Consider the following 25564-nt stretch of genomic DNA (forward strand, 5'->3'; position numbering starts at 1 on the left):
AGGCCTGAGGCTGGATCACTTTAAGGGAACTGTGTTGTTTGGACTTCTGAGTAATCAGTAAGCTAATAAAGAAGCTGCTTTATGCAGTCTTGGTAAATCTAAGTATTGGTTGGCTGCCCCATTCTTTGCAGTTCACCCTAATTCAGTGACCACAGCTGGCTCCCTAACGACAGTTAGGAAGCTTTTCCTAATGTCCAACCTAAACCATTCTTGCTGCAATTTAAGCCCATTGCTTCTTGTCCTATCCTCAGAGGTTAAGGAGAACATTTTACCTCCCTCCTCCTCCTAACAACTTTTTATGTACTTGAAAACTGTTATCATGTCCTCTCTCAGTCTTCTCTTCTCCAGACTAAACAAACCCAATTTCTTTAATCTTCCCTCATAGGTCATGTTTTCTAGACTGTTAATCATTTTTGTTGTTCTTCTCTGGACCTTCTCTAATTTGTCCACATCCTTCCTGAAATGTGGCACCCAGAACTGGACACAATACTCCAGTTGAAGCCTAATAAGCATGGAACAGAACTGAAGAATTACTTCTCATGTCTTGCTAACAACACTCCTGCTAATACGTCCCAGAATTATGTTTGCTTTTTTTGCAACAGTATTACACTGTTGACTCATATTTAGTTTGTGATCCACTATGATCCCCAGATCCCTTTCTGATGTACTCCTTCCTACTCAGTCATTTCCCATTTTGGATGTGTGCAACTGATTATTCCTTCCTCAGTGGAGTACTTTGCATTTGTCCTTATTGAATTTCATCCTATTTTCTTCACACCATTTCTCCAATTTGTCCAGATCATTTTGAATTTTAATCCTATTCACCAAAGCACTTGCAACCCCTCCCAGGTTGATATCATCTACACACTTTATAAGGATATTTTCTATACCATTTTCTAAATCACCAATGAAGATATTGAATAGAACTGAATGCGGAACTGATCCCTGCAGGATCCCACTTGATACACAGAGGGATAGTTTGCCCATGTGCCCTTCATAATATCTCTTTGAAAAACTGCCAACTTTCTTGAACTGTTTTTTCCCCTTAGACTTACTTCCCATGGGATCTTACCTACCAACACCCAGAGTTTGCTGAAGTCTGCCTTCTTGAAATCCATTATCTTTATTGTGCTGTTTTCCCTGCTACCATTCCTTAGAATCATGAACTCTACCATTTCATTACTACTTTCACCTAAGCTGCCTTCCACTTTCAAATTCTCAACCAGTTCCTCCCTATTTGTCAAAACGTGTCTGTTTGTTGAAATGTTACAGGATTTTTCTGCCTGAAAAGCGTTCTATATCTGCAAGGTTTTTAAAAACTTCAGTATTTAGTTATTCTCATCATTTTTCCTTAGCTGCCTTTTTTTAGGCTGTCTCAGTATTGTGTCCTTTACTATTTACAATAACATAATGTATCTGTTGTATAACATGTGTGTAATAAGTGTGTATCAGAGCATTTCTGTATTATACCACATGCAAAACATACTCCTAAATAAACACAGCCTATATGTAATGTTATCACAGCAGAAAGTAATTTTCAGGATGAATTCAAGTGAAAATCACTTTTGCATCTGTATCTGTTACATATCAGAACAGACTCAATCAATTCCAGGAATTTCCCATCTGGTGGCTGGACTCACTGTCAGGGTGCCTTACATATTATTTCAGCTGAGCTCTGAATCAATATCCTTATGGTATGCAGCCAGCAGGTTTTCAGGTGACTCCAAAAATTAATCCTCACTCTGGCTGAGCTAGTAGGATCTTGTGCTGATGTTGTTCCATCTGGAAGTCACTCTCTGAAAACCTTACAGTCTTAACACAGCTTTACTAATTAAGGTTTCATAACGTAATTGATTTTCCAGATCTATAACCATATAAAGAATATTACATAATGACCTACCATAAACTTGCAAATTGTATTCTTTCTTTGTGTTTCCAGCTATGTTTGAAGCCAGACACATATAGGATGCAGCATCAGATTTTTCAGCAATTGAAATCTGCAACTGTCTGCCTCCAGACAGCACTCTGACTCTTCCTGTAGGGTCAGCCGGCAATGGAGAACCTGCAAGAGAGATTCTTTCAGATAAAAACACAAAGAATGGTAATGAGGTTGTTCAGTAAATTCCACTGGCTCTTTGTAGAAATATCTGAGCCTAGAGTTGCCACTCATAAAAATAAAGAAGTTGCTTAGACCCAAATTTTCAAACTTGGATGCCTAACTTTGGATGCTTATCTCTGATTTGTGCATTTGAAAATCGTACATTTGTTTATGGAGGAGATTTTTGAAGGTGCTGAGAAGTGTGAGCCCTGGGTGCTCAGAAAATGAAGCTGCCACTTTCAAATGTTTTTCTCAATGTTGAAATTTTTTAATTTAATTTTAGGCACCTGAGTGTGAAAATGTAGGCCTTAATATACAGTAATAAGACAACTTGTATTTGCCTTTTTAACTTCTATAACGGGTCGGCAACGTTCGGCACGTGGCTCGCCAGGGTAAGCACCCTAGCGGGCCGGGCCAGTTTATTTACCTACTGACATGGCAGGTTTGGCCGATCGCTGCCCCCACACGGCGCGGTTCGCCATCCTGGGCCAATGGGCGAGGGCCGAGGGATGTGCTGGCCGCGGCTTCCCGCCGCCCCCATTGGCCCGGGATGGCGAATCACGGCCAGTGGGGGCCACGATCGGCTGAACCTGCCGCGTCAGCAGGTAAATAAACTGGCCCGGCCCGCTAGGGTGATTACTCTGGAGAGCCGCATGCCGAACGTTGCCGACCCCTGTTCTATAAGTTGACAAAATGACTAAATGATAATGCATCATAATAAGGATTTGCCACAATTGAATCTTGTCCGAAAATTCTATTAAGTAAAAGTAGTGTTTTATAACAAACATTTCTCTTCCTACAACTCCTACAAAATTCAGTTAGGGTCAGGCATTCAGATACCACAAAGAACAGCGCCCTAAAAAGAACATAGATATACAGATAAATAGATAAGACAGGCTGGAAAGGCATGTTTAGACTTAAACACTGGGACTGATTAAGAACATAGGAATTACCATATTGGAGCAGTTCAATGATTCTATCTTGTCTGATATCCTGTCTCCAACTGGTTAATGCTTAAGGGTCATATGGAAAAATTCAAAATGGCCTAACTGTGCAATACTAAATCATAAGGGGGACATATGCTGGTAATCAGTTTATACCCTGAAGCACAAGGATTTACAGATCCCTCTGAATATTGATTTGGGTAAAGGAAAGTTCAGTAAATCACAAATGGCAATGACTGTACCTAGATACTATTGTCATCACGCTGAGGCTGGGCATGTAAACAGAGCCTAAGGAAATCCCACTGAAATTAGCACTGAATTTCAATGGCATTTAAGCACCTTAATTTCCTTAGGGTCCTATGAAAATTCCTCCCAAAGTGTTTGAGGGGAAAAAAGGTGAAAATTGCAAGAAGAAAATTAACAGTTTCTTTTGTAACTATTGATAATGGTAACTCACTGTTCTTTTTCCAGGTAAGGCTTGGTGGTGGAATACCACTGGATTCACATACCAAACTGATAAGGCTTCCTTCAGTTACTGCCAGTTGGGAGAGTTCATCTGAACCATAAATACTTGGTGGCACTGAAAACAAAAAATACCAAAAAATGCACTCAGTGAACCAGAATGAGACCGGCTAACACTGGGCTAATGTCAGACCTGGTAAAAGCAAATGGAACACCATCGTGCATTGAGCAGGACACAGGTACTGCATCCACTGCCCTGGAGGAGTACCCCTTTGTGGGGTACAGCATACTCCCTCTGGGTGACTGGCTCCCTCCCCAGGGGAATCTGAGCAGTTCCTGCCCCCTGTTGAACACATTCCCTGCAATTCTGACTGGCTCTAATGCAGGTTGCACCATAAGAGGAGGCTCCTATGCCCTTACCTACATTACAGACCTGCCAGGCAGAATCTCACCCCGAATGATTGCCCAACTCATTATCTTAGTTTATGAACCTTTAGATACTGTAAGTCTGCAAGCTACTCAGCCCCTTTTAAAATTCAACCACAGCCACGATCTTGATTATGTCCCTTGGCCACAAAGTCCTTGATTGTCTGCATGCTTCCTCAAGAAGCATGACCTTTTGCTGAGTCTAATATTGAGTGTCCCCCCTGTTCAGTTATTATGCAACAGGAAAGGAAGCACAGGAAAGAAAGGCCAATCCATTTTCACTCTGATCTTCAACAGTTTTTAATATTTTGGGTCAGTTCCCAAAGAAGGGATAATGGCCTGCTTGGAGCTGGGGAGGTAACTTTCCTTAACATGCAATAGTAAATCCTTGAAAATCGACCAGGAGAAGCAGTGGATACCTCAGGCTGAAGTGGGAGAAGGGACTCTCACTAGTGAATGGCTTATCCAACACATTTCTACCACATGAAAATAGGAAAGCATTTCTGTCTGACACTGTAGCCCTCTGAGTCCCATAATTTTTTATTAAGCAGAAACAGATGCATGAGTTTCAACACTGGCGACAGTAAAGCTTTATACTGTATTATACTGGTTTCAAGCTCTGGTTTCATTTGTTCTGCTTCAAACCATTAAGCTTATGCCAGTCTCCAAGGAGACAAATATTATCTTTAGTACATAGGCTGTGTTCTGAAAGTTTCTGCAATTAGAGTTAGCTCTGGGGATCTCACTAATACTCGGAACATAATCAGACGGACACATTTCCTGTATTTACCACTCAAAAATATGGCAAACACCATTTCTGCTCCTAGGAGTAAACAAAGGATTTCATTCTAAACAGTTAACCACAGATGGCTTTTACAGGCAACTTTTGGTTTCCATTAAGTTTTTCTAGTCAATGCTGCTAACGAACACAAAATTATCTCTTCCTTCAAAATGGTATTAAAATGCTCTCTGCACAGAAAAGGGGCAAATCTAGCACCCTCTGCTGATGCCAGAGAAGAATCTTTTGCAACAGTGAGAGTCTGCTGTAAAATTGGGATTGGATGTAAGGTGGGAGATGCAGAGAGTGGATGTGTTGCTGGTGTGTGGAGACAAGTGTGTGGAGACTAGGTACATCCAAGGCATCGTCCACATTGTAACACAACCCCCAAACACCACATAAATGCCAGTCTAAATTAAGATTTTATATCACCTGTTTTTCAAATAAATTCTGATTTATGAGGGTTCAGGAAAATATAATATTTATCTAGAGTATCATGCTTTATACATACAAAGCCAGATTTAAAAAACCTGGCCTCCCTTTTGATGACTGCATTTAAGAGAGAACAAGTAATTGCACCTAACTTTGCAGGTCACTAACAGGAAGCCAAAAATTAGGCTCAAAATATGTGCACTGAAGACATATATCACCAGAATAAAGGAATTATTTAGTTTTGTTAAGGTTATTTTTTTGTTGTTCATAATGGGTGAAATTCAGGCAGTATCAATGACCAGCACAAGGCATATATGCCCTTCTTAGTCCCACTTACACTCTATTTTGAGGATTTATGTGAACTTAAATGGTTCTTGGGTCTTGTTCTGGCCCCCTGCACTGAGGTGAATTTCACCTAAACAGGACAGTTTTCATACCTTTATAATAAAACAGAATCAGCAGTCTAATTGTCTGTAAACCAAGTCATTTATCACATTAAAGTCACATGGTTTAGGATTCCATTCAGGTCTCACTTACTTGGTAGGGCACCATCCACCAAACTTGACATTGTTTTAGATAAGTATACTAAAAAGTAGTAATCAGTCATACTAATCACATATTGACTGATATCAGAAAATTGCAATCAGATAATTGTTTATGATTGGTGACAGAACAAACTGATTATGATTTTTTAAAGTACATTTATGGTCAAGAAAATGACTATGCTAAAATAGCACCTTCTCAATATCTGCAACATGTGTGATTTCTGATTCATATCCGTCTACTATAAACTTTTTTTTTACTACAGTTATTGTTATTACTTACAACTGTTAAACTGTGCAGAATGAATATAACTATGAGAGAGTAATTTGGATTCTCAGACTCCAAAATTGCACACCCCAAAAACTCAAATTATGTGGGTTTAATCCAAATGACATTGGAGTAAACAAATTAGTTAGTTATATATCTAACTACCCATAGTGGATATGTACTGTTTATGCATGCAAATCTGAGACTGTGGGGTGTCTAAAAGTTAGATTACATTAATTTAGAAGCCAAATTGAAGTCGTACTGAAAACATGGCCTAATATTTTTATGTGGGCAAAACTGTCCTTTTGCTCTCTTCACTCCATGTATCATAATGCATAGGTATACATTTTAGGTTTGTATACTGAAGGTAACATTTGTGTAGTCTCATGTTAATTTCTAAGCTCCTTGTGAAATATTAAGCATGGCTTATTTATATAGGCAGCATAGGATCAACCTCAGAAATGAACTACATATGAAACACAGTGTGCTCCAGCATTATGCTTCACAGCTTTACTAGAGTTTTGTCCCCAGGCTTGGTATAGTATTATAGACTTACCCCAAACATTGACATTATAGTTCTTTTCTGTTTTCCCAGCAACATTTGTGGCTTCACAAGTGTAACGTCCAGTGTCTTGAACCTGAGCTTCTTCAATCTAGAAATAAAATTAAACCTTTTGACTCTCATTTTGATGAGTAGGTTGTTATTTTGTGTAGAGAGTATTATGTATTAAATGTTATTAGGGTGAAGTTGTTTATTTTTACATCAGTCAATCTAAAACTTTAAACATAAATTTAGCAGGGATGATACACTGTCCTAAAAACCCAGGAATATGTGGTCCTGTCAGGGTTCCTTCCCCATTCTGAACTTTAGGGTACAGATGTGGGGACCCGGATGAAAGCCCCCTAAGCTTATTTCTACCAGCTTAGGTTAAAACCTGGTATGCTGCCACCACCAAGTGATTTAACAAGAAACAGGGAAAGGACCACTTGGAGTTCCTCTTCTCCCAAAATATCCCCCCAAGCCCTTACACCCCCTTTCCTGGGGAGGCTTGAGAATAATATCCTAACCAATTGGTTACAAAGTGATCAAAGACCCAAACCTGGGTCTTTGGGCAATGGAAAAATCAGTCAGGTTCTTAAAAGAAGGATTTTATTAAAAAGAAAACGTAAAAATCATCTTTGTCAAATCAGGGTGGAAAATAACTTTACAGGGCAATTAGATTCAAAGAGCCCAGAGGAACCCCCCTAGCCTTAGTTTCAAAGTTACAGCAAAACAGGGATAAACTTCCCTCTAGCAAAGATAAAATTCACAAGTTGAGAAAAAAAAAGATAAACTAATGCGTCTGCGTGGCTGTTACTTACAAGTTTGAAATATGAGAGACTTGTTCAGAAAGATTTGGAGAACATGGATTGATGTCCGGTCCCTCTTAGTCCCAAGAGTGAACAGCCACAGAAACAAAGAACCCAAACAAAGCCTCTTTCCCCCTCCCCCGCCCCCCCCCCCCCGATTTGAAAGTATCTTTTGTCCCCATTGTGTCAAGTATCAGAGGGGTAGCCGTGTTAGTCTGAATCTGCAAAAAGCAACAGAGGGTCCTGTGGCACCTTTGAGACTAACAGAAGTACTGGGAGCATAAGCTTTCGTGGGTAAGAACCTCACTTCTTCAGATGCAAGTAATGGAAATCTCCAGAGGCAGGTATATATCAGTGTGGAGATAACGAGGTTAGTTCAATCAGGGAGGGTGAGGTGCTCTGCTAGCAGTTGAGGTGTGAACACCAAGGGAGGAGAAACTGTTTCTGTAGTTGGATAGCCATTCACAGTCTTTGTTTAATCCTGATCTGATGGTGTCAAATTTGCAAAAAATTTTTGCAAATTTGACACCCTTGGTGTTCACACCTCAACTGCTAGCAGAGCACCTCACCCTCCCTGATTGAACTAACCTCGTTATCTCCACACTGATATATACCTGCCTCTGGAGATTTCCATTACTTGCATCTGAAGAAGTGAGGTTCTTACCCACGAAAGCTTATGCTCCCAGTACTTCTGTTAGTCTCAAAGGTGCCACAGGACCCTCTGTTGCTTTGTCCCCATTGGTTCCTTTGGTCAGGTGTCAACCAGGTTACTTGAGCTTCCTAACCCCTTACAGGTAAGGAGGAATTTAGGCTACCCCTATGGTTATGACGGCTCCCCATAGCACTCATCCATTATTCATATTAGCATCAATGGGACTAATGCTGTAAAGATCTCCTCTCAAGTAGCTGGTAGCCTGGAAAAAGAATAGTGCCTTCATGACTGATAAGCGGCTGAGGAAGTAAGCGCTACAGGAGTCTCACAAGTGAACTTTACCTTCAATACACTTCCATCTTCAGAGGTGCTGAGGCCTGGTTTCTTCAGCAAAGGTCGGCCATCTTTGAGCCAAGTCAGCATGGGTGGAGGAATAGCATTGCTCTGGCAGCGCAGCTCCACTGCTTGGCTGATGAGCACAGAGACATTCTGTTCTTCTCCCATAATGTTTGGTGGAACTAAAACAACACATAAAACAAAGAATAAATCCCCTGGCCAACACATATTATTTTCACAAGACACACTGAGGAGTTAGTACACCCACCTAATAAAAATAAGACGACAGCTATCAGCCAGTTTGGCACCTTGTGTGTGGAATGAAACAGCTGGTCTACGATCACGTATCAGAGATACTGTCCCAATTGTGTACAAAGAGTTCTCACCACGAGAGATGTTAGTGAAATTCCGAGTGGAAAGAAATGGTGAAATTCTGCTTGCAGGGAGATGGTGAAGATACAGACTAAAGCTATGTCTTCACTATGGACCTTACAGCGGCATGGCTGTACCACTGCAGCTGTGCTGTTATAATGTCTCCTGTGTAGCGACTGTATGCCAGTGGGAGAGAGCTCTCCTGACAGCATATTTAAACCATCCACAGCGAGCGGTGGTAACTATGTCAGTAGGAGGCACTCTCCCGCCGACATAGCACTGTCCACACCAGCACTTTTGTCGGTGAAACTTATGTCAGTCAGGAATGTGTTTTTTTCACACCTCTGACCGGCAAAAGTTTTGCCGACAAAAATGCTAGTATAGACAAAGCCTAAGGCAAGCAGGCAAATAGTTGTAATATAATTTAGCAAATGAAAACTGCAGAAAAGTTTTTAAGTCCCAGACTGAAAAGTCAGAAGACATTTAGAACCATGGAACAAATATGGTTCAAAGGGCTGGAATAAGAAGCAATTAAATGAGGAAAGAAAAGACAGACTTAACCTGCTTCTTGCAGTGCCATGATGGCTAATGTTGAAACTATCTCATGTTAGGTTCCTTAAGGAACCATTAATGGAAATCAGCAATAGAAAGTTGTTGAGGAACTCTATGGCCCAACTTCATTTTACTCATCTGCTACACTTTCTGGTCTTTGGGAAGTGAGGAGAATTTTGCCCAGAGCGGGCTGAATGTTTATGGTTCCAGGCAAATGAACGATAATTAATGATTTAATCATCATTAGTTCATAATCTACCATTCTATGGTTATCCTCTATTTGTTATGTATGGTATTTGCTAGCTAGTTATTACATTTGCTGAGAACAAACACTATAATTAAATGCGTGTAGCAGTTTCTGTGACAATTCCCACCTCCCACTAACCCCCCCCACCACCACCACCACCACCATTTTCACACATGTATAACTTCCTGGAAAAAAATCACCTTTTGGAATGAAACTTTCCCCTCTACACAGAGAAAACGTTTGGGAAGTCTGAAAGCTCATCAGCTATTTTGGAATGGTAGAAGAGTAAAAAAAACCATGCACACTTTTCCTCATTTTAAAAATGGAAAAAAAATCTCCCCCACCCCACCCCTCAGGTAACTAAAAAGCAACTGCATCGGTACTCTTCAATCCATAAAAAGCAACTTAGTGTGCTGTTTCAACCCTTCTTTCCTTTCCTGCTATATTTTTAAAAGGAGGCAAATTAAATAGAAAAACTTTATTAATACAACATTAAGTTGCAGTCAAAATATAATAAATCAAGAACTGAAAAAAGTTGAGGTTCTAATAACAACATTTGCTTGGCTATATTGCACATGTCTAATGGGGTTTTTATTTCTGCTCTGTATCACACATCTGCAATGTGACATAAAAGAGGCTGCAAGAACTTTAACTTTTATACTTCCTTTTATTTTTAACTGTGCAACCTTAAAATTCTATAAATGATGTGTAATATTAAACAAAATATAGGGGAGAGAAAAAGGAAACACTGGGATTGACCTAAAGAAGAGCACTGTGTAGCTTGAAAGCATGTCTCTTTCACCAGCATAAGTTGGTCCAATAAAAGGTATTACCTCATCCACTTTAGGAGAAATACCACAAACCTTCTTCAAAACAAAGATGTTTTCTTAATTAGTGCATATGAGATTAAAACTGCCCCAAGGTACTACTCAATACACCAGCAATACAGCTCTCAAAATATCATGAGGAAAAAACCCATAATATAGTCTTGCTTTTCTTAACACAGGAAGTACTAAACAGAACAGCTGATATCGCAGCTTGGAAATAATTTAGGGGGAAAGTCTGGTCTCTGTGGATAAGAAACATAATAACTGTAAAAAAAATCTGTTTATCTTACTTTCTTTGTAGAATTTACAAAAGGCCTAGATTCTTCATGACAGTTTGTGGAACTGAACATTGAAAGCTGACCTGATACTGCAGAAAGCTAATTTATTTCCAAATATTTTCACCAATTACTTCTCCTTTCAGCTACGTGACTTGAACTATGTTCAAAAGGAAACTGCAATACAAAACTGAGAAGCAGGGACTAAAAAAAATAGAGACTCTGTTTCTGAAGAAACAAAGGATTAAAATGAATCTATTTTACAGGATATGTTAACAAACTTGTTCGAATTCCTAGTTTGGCCAAGTATGTACCAAGTCTCTAACCATCTCGGCCCCAGTAGCATTCCAAATTCTTCTCTCCCTCTCATTTCTTAATTAGTCTACCTACTGGAGTTAAGTATTAACAATAATAATACTTTTTGGTGACAGCCTTCAAAGCTACTCAAGATTGCCATGCAGCTGAGTTTAATCCAGACCAGTCTCTATTTCAATGCTCTTTTTAAGTATGCATCACTACAGTGCATAGAACCCTCTGTCACAGCTGGTGAAATCTCTCACCTTTGCTGTAACCTCAGAGAGGACAAGTACATCCAGTAATGGGTTGTGGAGACTCTTAGAGAAGGTCCCACCAGCTCAAGACTGAGAAACATTGGCGGGGAAGTGTGGAGGAAGCTAGCATTGCCCTGTCTCTTCTATACTTGTCTTGTAGATACACAGAGTAACATATTCCTTCTCAGTATCTGGTCTCTTTCCTAGTTTACGTTAGATTAGGCCCGGCCTTCCTTAAAGTAGCTCTAAGAGTTGAATCCTTGTTATGGATAAAAACAGTTTGGGCATCAATTTCAATGTTCATTCTATAGGAAGCTGTCAAAATGCTCACCGTAAACTCTGAGATCAATATCCCTTTGTTTCTCCCCAGCAGCATTCACTGCAACACAGATATACTTTCCTGTGTCACTGATCTGAGCGCTAGTCAGTGCCAAGACACGACCCCCAGAGAGAACCTGTAAAAGAAAGGTTGAAAGGACACGTTCATTATACACTTCTTAGTTTCTCTAGTAATATACTGCAGTATATCAGAGTTAGAACCTCAAAAAGAACAGGAGTACTTGTGGCACCTTAGAGACTAAGAGTTAGAACCATTATCTTTCATTTTGAAGCAAAAAAAAAAAAAAGATCCTATTACATCTCTTTTCCCTTTCCCCTGTGTTTCTCCCAACTCAGATCCTGCAAAGACTGAAGCACATGTTTAATTTTATGCAGGCCCCAATTGGGCTATTTGTATTCGAAAGTCTTTTCAGGATCTGGGCTTTAGCCTCTTACTCTCTGCTTCACACCTATTTTGCCTCCCTCTCTGCCTGGTACAATCTCCATTTTCTACCACATTCCCTCTCTCCCCTCTTTCAAATCTCTCCTTAAAATCTACTTCTTCCGGGAATCATCCTTTCCATCTTCTCTTCTCCAACTCCCCAGACTGCTTTTTTCCCAACTATTATTTTGTGTCTTATCTTGGCTATCTCAACGGGAATCCTTTCTTAGCACATACTTGTAACTTTCAATTTACTGTATGGTTCTATATACATTCTTTTTATTAATAACAATGCTACTAGTTATTAGGGTGACCAGATGTCCTGATTTGATAGGAAACGTCCCAATTTTTGGGTCTTTTTCTTATATAGGCTCCTATTACCCTCCACCCCCATCCCGATTTTTCACATTTGTTGTCTGGTCACCCTACTAGTTATCATGGCATTGTATCCATGGTTAATATTTCCCTAAATTCCTTTAATGGACATTTTTGTTTACATTTACTATCATTGAAAAAGTGCTAGGTTGACAGCCTCTATTTATCCACAGAACAGGTTTTCATAGGCAGCTGCAGTGCAAACTTCCCCAAATTGCCTGACCAGTGTGGCCCAGTCTTGACCTCAAATGAATCACCTCACATTTTCAGCACAGTTTAATTTCCCTTTTCATTCATTCCTTGGGATCTCTGAGAAGTGCCAATTTTAGCTGTATGAACTCTTGACTGAGAGCACCAATTAATTTCATAAAGGTCACAGAGAGCAATCTTCATATCTATGGTTACTACTAGCATAGGCTAGATTGGAACCAGTAACCTTGAGAGGAAAGGCACTAAAAATGCCTCACTAAAAAACCTCTAAAAGTCCAGTTCCATTAAAATGAAGTAGTTTTAAGTACCCATGTCAAGATACCAAAAAACCCACAAGTACTAAGGTTTGCATCAGTTACCTGGAGTCCATCAGAAAAGCTGGAAACAGGGCTACCATCTTTCAGCCAAGTCAGAATGGGTGTAGGGATACCTCTGGCTTCACATTCCAACCTCACTAGATTATTAACCACCACTGCCACCATCTCATTCCTGCCAGAAATTGATGGGGGGACTGAAAAACAGAACAAACTTAAAATAGCTATGGAGGAATATAAATCACAACAAAATTAAATGGGCCACTTACTTTTGGAAAGAGTTTTTCTTCCTGCAGCTGCGAGGCAGTACATCATTTGTCATTTGTCCACACTGTGCCAAATCCTGCTCTCTTTACTTACATAAGTAGTCAGATAACTTCAGTGGAACTACTCGTGTGAGTACGGTGAGCAGGATTGGGCCCGTAGCCCAGAGGGCAGCCGTGAAAACCAGAAATTATAACATAAAATCTGAAAATGTTCTCTCAAATGTTTACAATACTGCATTTAGACCTTGTGAAAGACCTTACCAGTGAGTATTAAAGCAAAATTTTTAATCTAAATCTAATGAAGCAAATGCATATGCAATATAGTAAATCAACCTTGTGAAATTGACATGAAAATTTACAGGTCCAGGCGCCTACAAAATCTACCTGCCCATTTTTTACACAATAATGAAAAACATCTTAACTACACATCATAAATTAATTGCTTCAGGTGAGTGGCCGAGTAGAATTTTGCAGGGCTGCATTTAAAGAGACACTTGCTTGAATTTTTAAATACATTGCTTTGGCCATCCTTGTGTTCCTTTCCTTTTATGTTTGCTTTCCACAGACATTCAAGTGAATGAACTTTTGTATTCTACAAATATTTGTATCATTGCAATTCAAAGTCAAATGAATGAGTATTTGCAGAAAATAAAATTTCAATGTGCATGTGGGAAATGTTTGACTCATCTAGTCAGGAAATTAAAACAGTATCATGTGACATATCTTACCAATTACAACCAAGCAATATAGCTTCAATATTCAGTATCTGTAATAACAATTTAATATTTGCAGAGAACCTTTCATGATTAACATAGAAAGAAGAGAATGTCATGATCTACTCACAGATGTTCTATGTATAGAAAAAGAGGGTATGTTAATCAGATAAATTATTCATGGCAAACTAGTTGCTCAATTGTATTAATGAGTGAACAATTTCTGGTAAACCATGATGCAGACTAATCATTCTGCCTTATAAATAAGCTCTAGTAGAACCAGAAATGCTGGAAGATAAGCAGTTATATACACTTTGCCATAACAAACATCCATTGTTCTTTGATAATTGCAAATGTTTTATAATGGTGAGAAACAACTACAAACATCTTCAGACAATGAAATCATATGAATATACTTTATTTGAATTCAAAAGATTTAGCACCTACAAATAGTTCTATAACTCCCTTCAATGTTAAGATTGGAGTATTGTTTTCTAAACAATGAGAACACAATGATAATTTATGCTGTAGCTACTGTAACCAAAACACTGTTTTTACAACAGAATTTGAATAAAATGAGATATTAATGGGATGAGAAATATGCTCATACACTACAGTGAGGGGCATGATACAAGAATCAAGATAAGATAAATATATGTTCATTAAACTCAATATAACTTCTCCTGTGTTCTGCCATGAATCCTTTAGAGTCCATTATCTCCTCATTGTTCATAACTTCCACTTTAAATTGAATGAAATATTGAGAAATAATTTACACATGATGACCATACTTATGTAGGGAAAAAGAATAATATTATGATCTCATGCTTCATAGTGTAAACTGATCACTGGATAAGTCAGAACGGATTCTCTTCCCAGACCCATTAGGTACACACTGAACTGGCTACGTGCATTAGGAACGGTTTCATCTTTCTTTGATACAATCAGTACTGGGTGACATGTTTTGATCTGGAATGGCAAACAAATCCTGTGAGTCTAATCTAGCTGGCTAACCCAAAGGGTATTAAACTGAACTGAAATTCCAGCATCCATAAAAAGAGGCCCATGTGTTTAGGAGTTATTTTTTAATTTTTAGCTTTGAATAGAAATAATGACCTTGGCACCAAACATTTCCTGGGAATTAATGACTGTGAGGGGTTAATTGCCTTTGGCTGTGTTTCGGGCCATCAAATTCTCTGAGATGGTCATTAATCCCAAGGAAAGGCACTGCCCAAGGTCATTATTGGTTAATTAACATTAAAAGGAATTACATACTGTTTGTGCATCTCAGTGTAATAATACAAATTCTGGCAGCAGATTAGCATGGAAGGCTCCCACTGAAATATGTTGTGTGTGCACAAATTCTGAAGGCAAAATTTGGCTTAGGGCTATGGACTAGCATGGAAGACCCACTGAAATCAGTGAAAAATCTCCAACTGACTGAGGGGTTTTGATCAGGTTTTTAGTGACTATAAAGACTCACAATTTCATTTAATTGTATACAACCCAAATAAAATTTCCTCTAAAACCTCTGAACTATGAAGCAGCTTCTGTTTTCTTTCTATAGTATAATTATCTGTTGTAGTGTTCAAAATGATCAACAATAAACAATACCCCATACCTTTTCAAACTGCTGAAGCAGCAATATTTAAGTCTCTGACAGATTTGGCTAACCTGCTCTCTCTTATCAGAATTGACAAACATCTTCAATTGAGTTTTCCCATGTCAATGCTCTAAGGAAAGAAATGTGGCCTTCGTATTCTCCACAATTCCTCTCAGAAAATGATTAGTCATAGGAAGGAGCGTATTAAGTATGTGTAATAAAACTGGAAAAGAGCAGGCAAAATGCACATAGATTTTCCTCAAACTGTTTTTATGACGTGCAACACTTACCATGAACCTGCAGGTTGTAAAAGAGCTCAGCTGTTCCTGCTGTATTGACAGCCACACATTTATAAATGCCAGTGTCAGAGATCTGGGCACTGTCAAGCTGAACGATTTGCCCCCTGTTTAAGAATGTGACACTTGCAGCACTAGTGAGTGGATGACTGTCTTTGTACCATGTGATAGCTGCAATGTGAAATAAGAGAGAGGGAAAAGTTACTGACTGTACCCTTATAACTGGCAGTAACAAAGCTAGCTCTATGCAACAATAGAAAGATACTTTCCAAATTATCTTAAAACTTTCAGTCTTTGTTCAAATGCTGGTTAAGCTTTTCTAAAAGCTAACAATAAATCAATATTCACTATATTTAAACTACAGTAATAATAAAGTTATAACAATAGTAGTGATAACTACTAACTTTTTTGTAAGGTACTGCATAGACCTATGACATTCAGTAACAACAACAACAACTATAATTTTATATGTATATAGATACTTCCATCCCAAAGCAATTTATCACTTAATAAACTGTTATATTAAGCATGTATATAGGGGCCACTTCATCTACTACTAAACTGAAATACAACTGTTTAAAAATACACTGCAACATGACAACACTTCAAGGCAGAAAATCCCAAATACTACATTAAACTGAAACTCATGTGGAAGCTTATAGAGGCAGAATACAGTAATCCTAACAGGAGTTAGACTAGGGCGGTGGAATTAGAGTGTTTGGGGATTATAACAGACCATAACTGTTGAGGACCTTTACTTTGCATCTCCGTCACAAGATGGCCCTTCCATCAGCTCAGTTCTCATTAACCCCTTGCTGGGACACTGGTTCCATGCTTACTCAGATGAAAGTTTTACCTACTGAATCACTTGTTACAATACCTACGTTTTCTATGAAAGTTTCCCATCCAAGAAATACATTGGCCTGACTCTGATTAACTTGTGAGAACTGCATGCTGATCACAACACAAGGTAGTGTGACTGCACGCAACACCCTATTTTTTTCAGTTATGTCAAACAAGATTTGTTGTTGCTTTTCAAGGCCATATCTTGCCATCATTTAGCACAAAGAATTCTCATGGAACTGAACAGGAGTTTGAGATTAAGAATTATGGTGAGATATGGTAAAGTAGCATTCTAGCACAACAGTGTAGCAATTAACCTTTTTTTGTATTTCAAGGACCTTTGATGCTCCTTCACAATGTTATACAGAGTTGAAAACCCAGCACAGTAATAGGGCTAAATGCTCTGCCTTTTACTCCATGAAGAAGGGAGTGAGATTTGCCTTGGTGCTTCTATTCCCTAATCTAAATAGTGATATACTAGATTATTCATTGGGAGGTTTTTTTGGAGGGTGGTAGGGTTGTTTTTGTTTTGTTGTTAATTTGTTTTAAGTTTTTTGGGGGGCATGCTTAAGTTGATCCAAGTGGAATTTTTGCTCTGCGCTGAAAATTCATCATGTTAGACAGTTTGTAACACATGGCACTATATCATAAGTAAAAGAGCCGGTAGAATTCTATGAATTTAATCATTTTAAAAAACGAATCATCATTAGGTTTGAAAAAACAGTGCTGAGGAAAAAAGAGTGCATGCCAAGTGGGCGCAGGGCAGGCTCCAAGCACCAGCGTAGCAAGCAGGTGCCTGGGGCAGCCAATGAATAGGGGGGCGGCACGTCTGGCCGTTCGGCGGCAATTCAGTAGCGGGGCCGTCACTCCCTCTCGGAGCGAGGGACCTGCCGCCGAATTGCCGCCGTAGAATGAAGCCAATCACGGCTTTTTTTTTCTTTTTTTCCCCCTGCTTGGGGTGGCAAAAACGCTAGAGCCAGCCCTGAGTGGGCAAACAATCCTACCCTTTGGAACTGTTGATATCTTACATCTAACTTTCTACAGGTGTAAATGACTACACAAGGATGACAGGCACTGGAAAAATCAGATCCAAAAGGTACAAAGTTCAGTTTGGATGTTCATTTGAACTTTAGTCAAAGCTTTTTTCTAGAAACTGGACTATAAACTAAATAAAAATAAGCCCTCTTGCAGAATTTCAGTATTTCCTGAGTTTAACTGGGCAGCAAATGCTACAAGAACAACCTCTCTCACATTATTATAGTTCTTTCACTTCCTGACACAAGCAGGAAGTTCTCAGAAATACAGATTACAGAAAGGAAAAAAATGCACACTTCTTAAACCTTAAAAGAGGTTCAAAGTGGGAAAGGATCCAAACCAAAATCCTGGATCTAAAAACATTCAAACAATGGGGTGTTTGAAATCTAGCTTCTTGAGCTTGTCTTTCAGGTTTGTTTCAGCTCAAGTTTTAGGTAAAGATTATTTTATATGAAGGGATCCATCTGTCCTAATTATGAGCTAAATATTGAGGTCCTTACTCAGGCAAATTCCCATTGGAGTCAATGAGTGTTTGACTAAGAAAAATAACGAGGAAGGATTTAGCACTATAAGAATAAATGTGAATTAAATTATGACTACATATATAAGGCCAAATTTTCAAAGGCTGGCATTGAAGGTGCAGTTCCAAAAACATGTGTATAACCTACCACCATCTCAGCAGGCCAATAAGGAAACAAACTTTGAGGTTTTCTTTGTACACTAGGCCCAGATGCAAAGTCCACTGAAGGGTATGGAAAGACCCAGTGGATTACAGTGGGGTTTTGGATGGGGTCCTCAGTGTTGGCCCATTTTTGCATTACACTGGGTTTTGTAAATTTAACCCACACTATGCAGTATTAACCTGATAAGATTAGATGAGTGGATTTGTTTTTGTCTATTTTTTCACAAAAGCAGGTAGTATACAATAACATCTGCTAACATTGTTACTGACTGTGGACATGGCCGGTGGTAGAGTTATGAGAGGACAATTTATCCATGTTTCTCACTCATTTGAATGGGAAACAGTGGGGATCACTGAATCCCAAGTACTTTAATTTTAAATTTCATCTACTGTACATCACTCAAATTTATTAGAGCTTCCCATTAGATATTCATTGTACTATTGATTTCACAAGTTTAAATACTAGAGATTTATGTTCACATTAAGAATCTCAATTACCATCAGAAGCCTTTAAAAATGGATAACCTGTTAACAGACTCATTTTAACATACATACTTGGCAAAGGATTCCCAGATGCTTTGCACTCAAGGTGGATTGGGTTATTCACCACCACTGTTTCATTTAACATCTTCCCTGCATGCTCCAGACTGGGTGGTTCTGAAAAAGGACAGAAAAATTATGGTTTAATTCGTTTAACCACACAGTGGCAGAACATCTCTGCACAAAGCACTCTGTATACTGAAATACCGTGCTTATTTACTGCTGAATGTCTGGGGAATATCCCACACCACCTTTTCGTAGGCCCTCCACAGATGAGCTCCCATCTGCAGTTGGACCATTCTCTAGTTATACAGGCTCTTCAGCATTAACAGAAATAAAAGCTTATTTTGCCAATAAAGTAGGTGGATTTGACTCAAGATACACACAGCTTGAGTGGGGTAGGAAGGGGTCAATTTTGTAAAGTCACTTTTCTAACATGTCAAGCTTTTTAATCATACTCTGTTTACATTTAAAATGGCTGTATCGAACTGAATGCTGCAGAGAGCTTTAATAAGGCAAGGCACTTTACTTTACCTAGCCCACGTATGTTCTAGATTAAAAGGTGGCAGACACACAAGGCAGTGACACACACAGCACTGCTGACAGGAAGAGTAGAGGGAAAAAGACAAACTACTGTGAGTCAGTCTCAGGACAAAAGCAGCTGGATAGATCAAATATGGCTTTAGGAATACAGGAGAAGCAAGGTTCCTCTTTTCCATCCTGATGAAGGTAGGTGCTGCAATCTCCCATTTAATTTAACATTGTTGTGTTAACTTGCATATTCACAAATCAAACAGATACAATAGAAATCACAGAAAAACCACCACATCGCCACAAAGGGGTTCCAATCCAACTCCCATTGAAGTCACTAGAAAGAAACCACATGACTCTAGTGGAAGTTGGCTCCAGGCCTGGCCAGGAGTTTTGAAGCTCTGAGGTTCATATATTTAAAGCATGGTCAAACATTAATCAAACTTACATGCAAATAACTCCTGAACTTTCCTTACTCCCTTCTGTATTGGTTCATCTGGAAATTAAAAATCCTTTCCAGAAGTTTGAAAGAATAAAGGATCCTAACATATGAGAGAAAATGTTTCTGCAGAAGCTTGCAAAGAATGCTTGTTCTCACAAGATTTGGGTCCAATCAGTAATGCCGATAGTGGTGCCTTGTTTCTGGGTCAAGAACACAGTTTACCTCCTAATGTCCTGGAAGCTTCTCTCAACTCAGCTGTAGTGTGTAAAAGAGGATGACACACTGAGTTTACTGGAGAGAGGTGCTCGTTCCTGTGACATTTGGTATCAGATGATGCAAAGGCCCTGTTTCCCCCCTGAACTTCTTGGAGAGACAGTAATGAGTTCAGACAAAAGCAGAGTGACCAGAAAAGGAGGAAAATGGAGTGACACATCTCTGCAGATAATACAAGTGTGGGAAGCTAACACAGCCTTCCTGAATGTGCTCAAAATAGAAGAAGTGAATGGACAGTTAGAAGCTAAAAAGTGGCAATTTTAAGGCAGCTTTTTTTAATGAGAGGCTGAAACATCATTACCATGCACATGAAGCCGAATGTGCTGCTGGGCTTCTCCTGCAGCATTTGTTGCCACGCAGGTGTATCTACCAGCATCTTCCAGGAGGGCCTTGGCAATTTGCAGAATGCGGCCTGAAGACTCCAGCTGCCCCAAAACAGAAAGCAGAGAATAGATTTGCACTATGACTCCAGACATAGCCACTGAGATGAATGATAAGATACACATTTACACTATATACAACGTCTCATCTTCTTTTCAGACTGGGGCTTACATTCACACAGGAGGCCTAGTCTTGAAGGTTAGAGAGCCCCTGAGCCACAAGGCTGTGATGGCTCCTTAGCTGGTTCAGCTGTGAAGAGATCTGGATGGCAAAGGACAGGCAAACACTGTGAAGCAGTGGCTGCAGGCAGAGAGGGCTGCTACTGCACGGGACTGCTGGCAGGATGCCAGAAGCCATTCCAGTCTAGCATAGATCAAAGCAGCTTCAAGCCCCATTGCTGGAGAGCACTGAGGTGCCAAGGAGTTACGAGCTGAGGCATGGATTTGCACCAGATCAAGCCTCTGGGAGAGCCACACAAACCTCTCCAATGTGAAGGGTTGTCTCCCAACACTCAGAATCCCACAGTCCAAGGAGAGTAGAAGATTTAGGTGCCAAATTGACACCGAGGTGGTGCTCAGAGAGAAATTTACATCATCCTGCTTCCCAGTCAGCAAATGAGTAGTGCTACACCCAATAGCTATCCCAATTGGAAAGATGACCACCTCTGGAGAATTAAGTATAGCTGAGAGGTGTGGACACTGTATCTACAAACTAGACTTCCAGCAAACACAGCATATGGATTTCTAAATGGATTCACACAACAGAACACTGCAAGTCAAATCCCAAATTCCTTACTCAGACAAAACTCCCGTCGACTTCCAGGTGGATCTTTAGCATCTCCATAGCATCACGTGAGAAATAAAAAAGGAGAGGAAAACTAATGGGTGTGTGTGTTAGCACTTTAGTGTAACTATCTTTCAAATTTTGGATGCCACAAAAGCATTGTGCTTACTCGGATATTTCCTCTGGCTGTGTTTACTGGCTGGCCATCTTTTAACCACGTAATGGAAGGACTGGGTATACCGTTGGCTACGCATTGCAATGTCATGGGTTTGTATACCCCCACAGCTCTCTCAGAAGGGCCAGTGGATTTGATTGTTGGAGGAACTGGAAGACACAAAACAAACAAAGATAAATCACTATTTGAAAGTATGAATGTGCAACCTACAGAATCTCTCAAATGCAAATGGCTTTGATTATTACAATTCTACTCACTGTTGTCACCAATTTATCGCAACATTTCTACAAATTTTACAGTTCTGTATAAAACTACAAATACCTTCTTGCTAATGAAGGTATGCAACATCCTTTTAATATAAAGTCAGTCTGCTCCTTTTTTCCTCCCTTTTTTCCTTCCTTACCATGCACAGTAATATCCAATTCCCTTTCATGGTCTCCTGCCTTGTTTGTTGCCACACACTTATAGCGACCTGTGTCCGACACTTGAGCCCGGGAGATGAGAAGTTTGCGTCCATTTAATAAGATCTTATATCCATCTCCCTCTTCAACTGGCTGGCCATCTTTCAACCACCTAGCGTGAAGAAAGCAAAATCTTAAGACACTTATTTTTTTTTAAAGTGGGTGACAGTCCAGAGACATGTTTCTGTTAATTAGAAATAGGAAGTTACCGTACAACTAGATCTATTTTTCAAGGAAGCCTGGAAATATTACGTTGATTTCTGCTTCTTTGGGGCTCCCAGAGATAAGAGGGCTTGAAGCGAGCTACCAGGAAATGGGAAGCAGACACCAGAGAAGGAAAAAGGAAGGAGGCAGGCACTGGAGGAGGCTGCAGAAAGGACAGCTGCCACCAAAGGAGAGGGAAGAGGACTGAAGTGAAAGATTCCATGCAAGAGGGACCATAGTTACCAGAGGAGAGGGAAAGGAGAAATCAGTAGAGGAAGGGTCATTAGTAGAGTTCTGCCACTTCTTTTTAATCCAGAGTGGTCTCTGAAATATTTACTTTGGTATAACCAACAAGGCTACTTTAAAAAACAAAAGAGGGGGGCAAAATTCTGACCCCACTGAAGTCAGAGTTTTGCCATTGGCTTCAACGAGGCCAGGATTTCACCCACTGTATTTTAGTCTATGATCAAATGGTATGGTCAGTGCATAACAAATACTTCCAAGCCCATCTAAGCAAGTGGTGGAATTTATAACTGACATACCAACCCCCTTACATGATAGTTGGTGGAGGAGTTCCTGTTGCTGGACAGTCCAGCTCCAGAGGGCTATGAAGGATCACAATGTAGTTTGAAGGTTCCTCTCCCCCTTCCACAAGTGGTGGGACTGTAAAGTGATAAAAAACGCACCAGAATAAACATTTAAATATCAGAAAAAGTGTCAAAAACAACCACATATTGTAAAACATATATCTTAGCACCCACCGCATACTGGGACAGGGTATTAAATTGGGTTCAATGTACAGAGTTGTGCCCTTGCAATGAAGGGCACCAAACAGATGGTGTCCTCTGTCCTATCATTTTTATTGTTCTTGTGTGGCACTTAATTTATCTAGGGCCAGATTCCCCCTACTCCCTCTATGCATGGAGAAAGGAAACTAAGAGCCTTCCCCACCCTCCTTTCAAATGGCCCATCTGATCCTTTGGGGATCATGGCACTCCAAGGGAGTGGGAAGATGGGGGGAAGGCAGGGCCTTCTGTCCCCACCTCATTCACAGACCAGCAAAGTCATTCAGGGGACAGTAAGCTGGGCATACTGCATCTGCAATCCTGTGGCCCCCAATGCTCCCCTGTGGTGGTGGTGTCTCAATGCACATCTGTGCCTACAAGGCATAATCAAGTCCTTAAAGAATAGTAGCACCTACAATACAAGGAGCCTTACTATGCTGGAAGTTGCTATTTCATGACTAGCATTTGCATGACTCATATATAGAGATGGGCCAACGAGGCAGTGTTCAGATCTAGATTGGAGTGAAGGTTTCAATGGAAAGAGAGAAACATTTTTCAAAGGAAAGTTTAGGATTTGCATAATGTAGCCAAAAATGTACAGGCAGCCTAAAAATCAAAGAACCCCTTGATATTATTTTATTTATTTATTTATTTTGCAGCTGTGATTTTTCTCCTGTCCCTGATCTTAAGGCCCATTTGGAAGACATCTGTGTGTCCTTCCAAGTGATGTTTACAATCTCCCTCATGAAAACTGTCCCAGAGTAGTCTGAAAGCAGCCGTCCACAGGCCTGTCAAACTTGGCGGAGAAAACGTGGAATGGCTGGGCTTAATTAAATGTGACGTTTGACCCACTGAACTGCAGTTCTGTGACACCAGCAAAAATAAATACAGGTTTAATTCTGATGCAAGTTCTGTAAAGAAATTGTTCTGCTGCTCACGCACCTAAGATTTCAACATCATATTTGATTTCTTTTTCTCCTGCTATGCTGGTGGCCACACATATGTACTGGCCATGATCGGCCTCTCCAGCATTCAAGATCTCCAGTTTCTTCCCACCAGACACAATGTGGAGGTTATCACTGGCTTTCACAGGCACGCCATCTTTTAACCAGGTAAGGAGAGGAGGGGGGTTGCCAGCAGCTTTACACTCCAATGTCAGTGAATTTCCAGCAATCACCTGCTTGTTCTGGACTGTGTCAGAGCCACCCTCAATAACCGGAGGAACTAGAGAAGGGGAAAATATATATATATATTGCAAGTGATTAACTTTGCAGCCAGAAAATGTATTAACAGCAAATGGGTCCGTTCCTCCCAACCCCCTCTGGCTCTACCTAATTTTATATTATGTATTATTTTATGTGAGACATCTTTTGTCAGAAGAGGTTAAGACAAAGTACTTATAAAGAACAGTTAACAATTTAATAGACAGATGCCCTAGCTGATTGTTCACCACTTTACTAAAAGAGATGATGAGGCTCTGAGATGGAAGAATAGAGACTAAGAGTCTTAAGTCAGGTGTGACACTGGCAGACCAGATGCCAGCTCATGCCAAGGCCCCAGGCCTCACTGAACACTAACAAATACATAGCTGGCAACCAGTCTGGCAAACCTGTGTGTTTGTATAGTTAAAACAGTTATAAGAATGTGTTTCGACTTTATGGAATGCTTGTAAGATGCTGCATGTATGAACCCTACTTATAATATTTGTATCCAGTGTGATAAGGTAATGTCTAAACATTTGCTCTGTTAGTATAAAAATGTTTGCTAAGGGTATGTCTACACTGGCAGAGTTACATCGCCAGCAGTTACATTTCCACTCAGAGACTGCTGAAGGGAAACCGCTGTTGTGTGTTCACACTGTCAGCTGCCTGCACAATAGCATGTTCACACTTGTGGCACTTGCAGCGGTATTTGGAGCGGTGCACTCTGGGCAGCTATCCCACGGAGCATCTCTTCCTCTTCTGCTACTAAGAGTTGTGGGAAGGCAGAAGGCATTGAGGGGCATCCTGGGTCCTGTCCCACCTAGCCACCAAGTACATTAATCGGAAGGGGTATTTCTCTATGGTTCTCCAGGCACTTCTGCATCACCATGGGCATTTCATGGATATTAATGCAGGCTTATTCGGAAAGATGCATGACGCATGCATTTTTTGGAACACTGGCCTATTCAAGAAGCTGCAGGGACTTTCTTCCAGGACCAGATCACCGTAGGGGAAGTCGAAATGCCCACTGTGATCCTGGGAGACCCTGCCTACCCCTTAATGCCGTGGCTTAGGAAGCCATATATGGGGAATCGTGACAGCAGCAAGGAGCGGTTCAACAACAGGCTGAGCAAGTGCAGAATGACTGTTGAGTGTGCTTTTGGCCGTTTAAAAGCCCGCTGGACCTGGCCGTTGACAATATTCCTATGCTTATAGCCGCATGCTGTACACTCCATAATATTTGTGAAGGGAAGGGTGAAAGCTTCACTCAGGGCTAGACTGCTGAGGTTCAGTACCTGGAAGCTGAATTTGAACAGCCAGAGAGCATGACTATTAAAGGGGCACAATGTGGGACCATAAGGATCAAGGATGCCTTGAGGCAGCAATTTGAAGCTGAAAGCCACTAATATTTGTTGCTATGCTCGGAAGTGCAGTGCTTGTAATGCTAGGAGGTGATTGTGATTGTTGCAGACGAGGCACTGTGAAGAGTTAAGAAAATTGCCTGTTGCTTTGCAGGGCTCTGTTTGCTTTCAATTAATGGAATAAAGCTTGCTTTCAAACCAAAACAATTTTATTAAA

At 40.2% G+C, this 25564-nt stretch overlaps 1 protein-coding gene across 3 annotated transcripts in view; it reads right to left on the reverse strand.

Annotated features, from left to right (window-relative positions):
- Nucleotides 1-25564, reverse strand: part of HMCN1 (hemicentin 1) — a 335176-nt gene that overhangs the window by 110560 nt on the left and 199052 nt on the right. For all 3 annotated transcript variants that reach the window (XM_065554460.1, XM_065554461.1, XM_065554459.1), the window contains exons 32-44: nt 23727-24008; nt 22554-22662; nt 21738-21907; nt 21329-21483; nt 20297-20420; nt 18765-18866; nt 15644-15820; nt 12817-12968; nt 11444-11567; nt 8295-8470; nt 6507-6603; nt 3500-3622; nt 1901-2062 (exon numbers count right to left, since the gene is read on the reverse strand). In XM_065554460.1, coding sequence (XP_065410532.1) covers nt 1901-2062; nt 3500-3622; nt 6507-6603; nt 8295-8470; nt 11444-11567; nt 12817-12968; nt 15644-15820; nt 18765-18866; nt 20297-20420; nt 21329-21483; nt 21738-21907; nt 22554-22662; nt 23727-24008 — 1953 coding nt within the window. The remainder of the gene's footprint in view (nt 1-1900; nt 2063-3499; nt 3623-6506; nt 6604-8294; nt 8471-11443; nt 11568-12816; nt 12969-15643; nt 15821-18764; nt 18867-20296; nt 20421-21328; nt 21484-21737; nt 21908-22553; nt 22663-23726; nt 24009-25564) is intronic.

This window comes from Chrysemys picta, chromosome 8 (genome assembly GCF_011386835.1).
Source record: "Chrysemys picta bellii isolate R12L10 chromosome 8, ASM1138683v2, whole genome shotgun sequence".
In the NCBI taxonomy this organism is placed as follows: domain Eukaryota; kingdom Metazoa; phylum Chordata; order Testudines; family Emydidae; genus Chrysemys; species Chrysemys picta.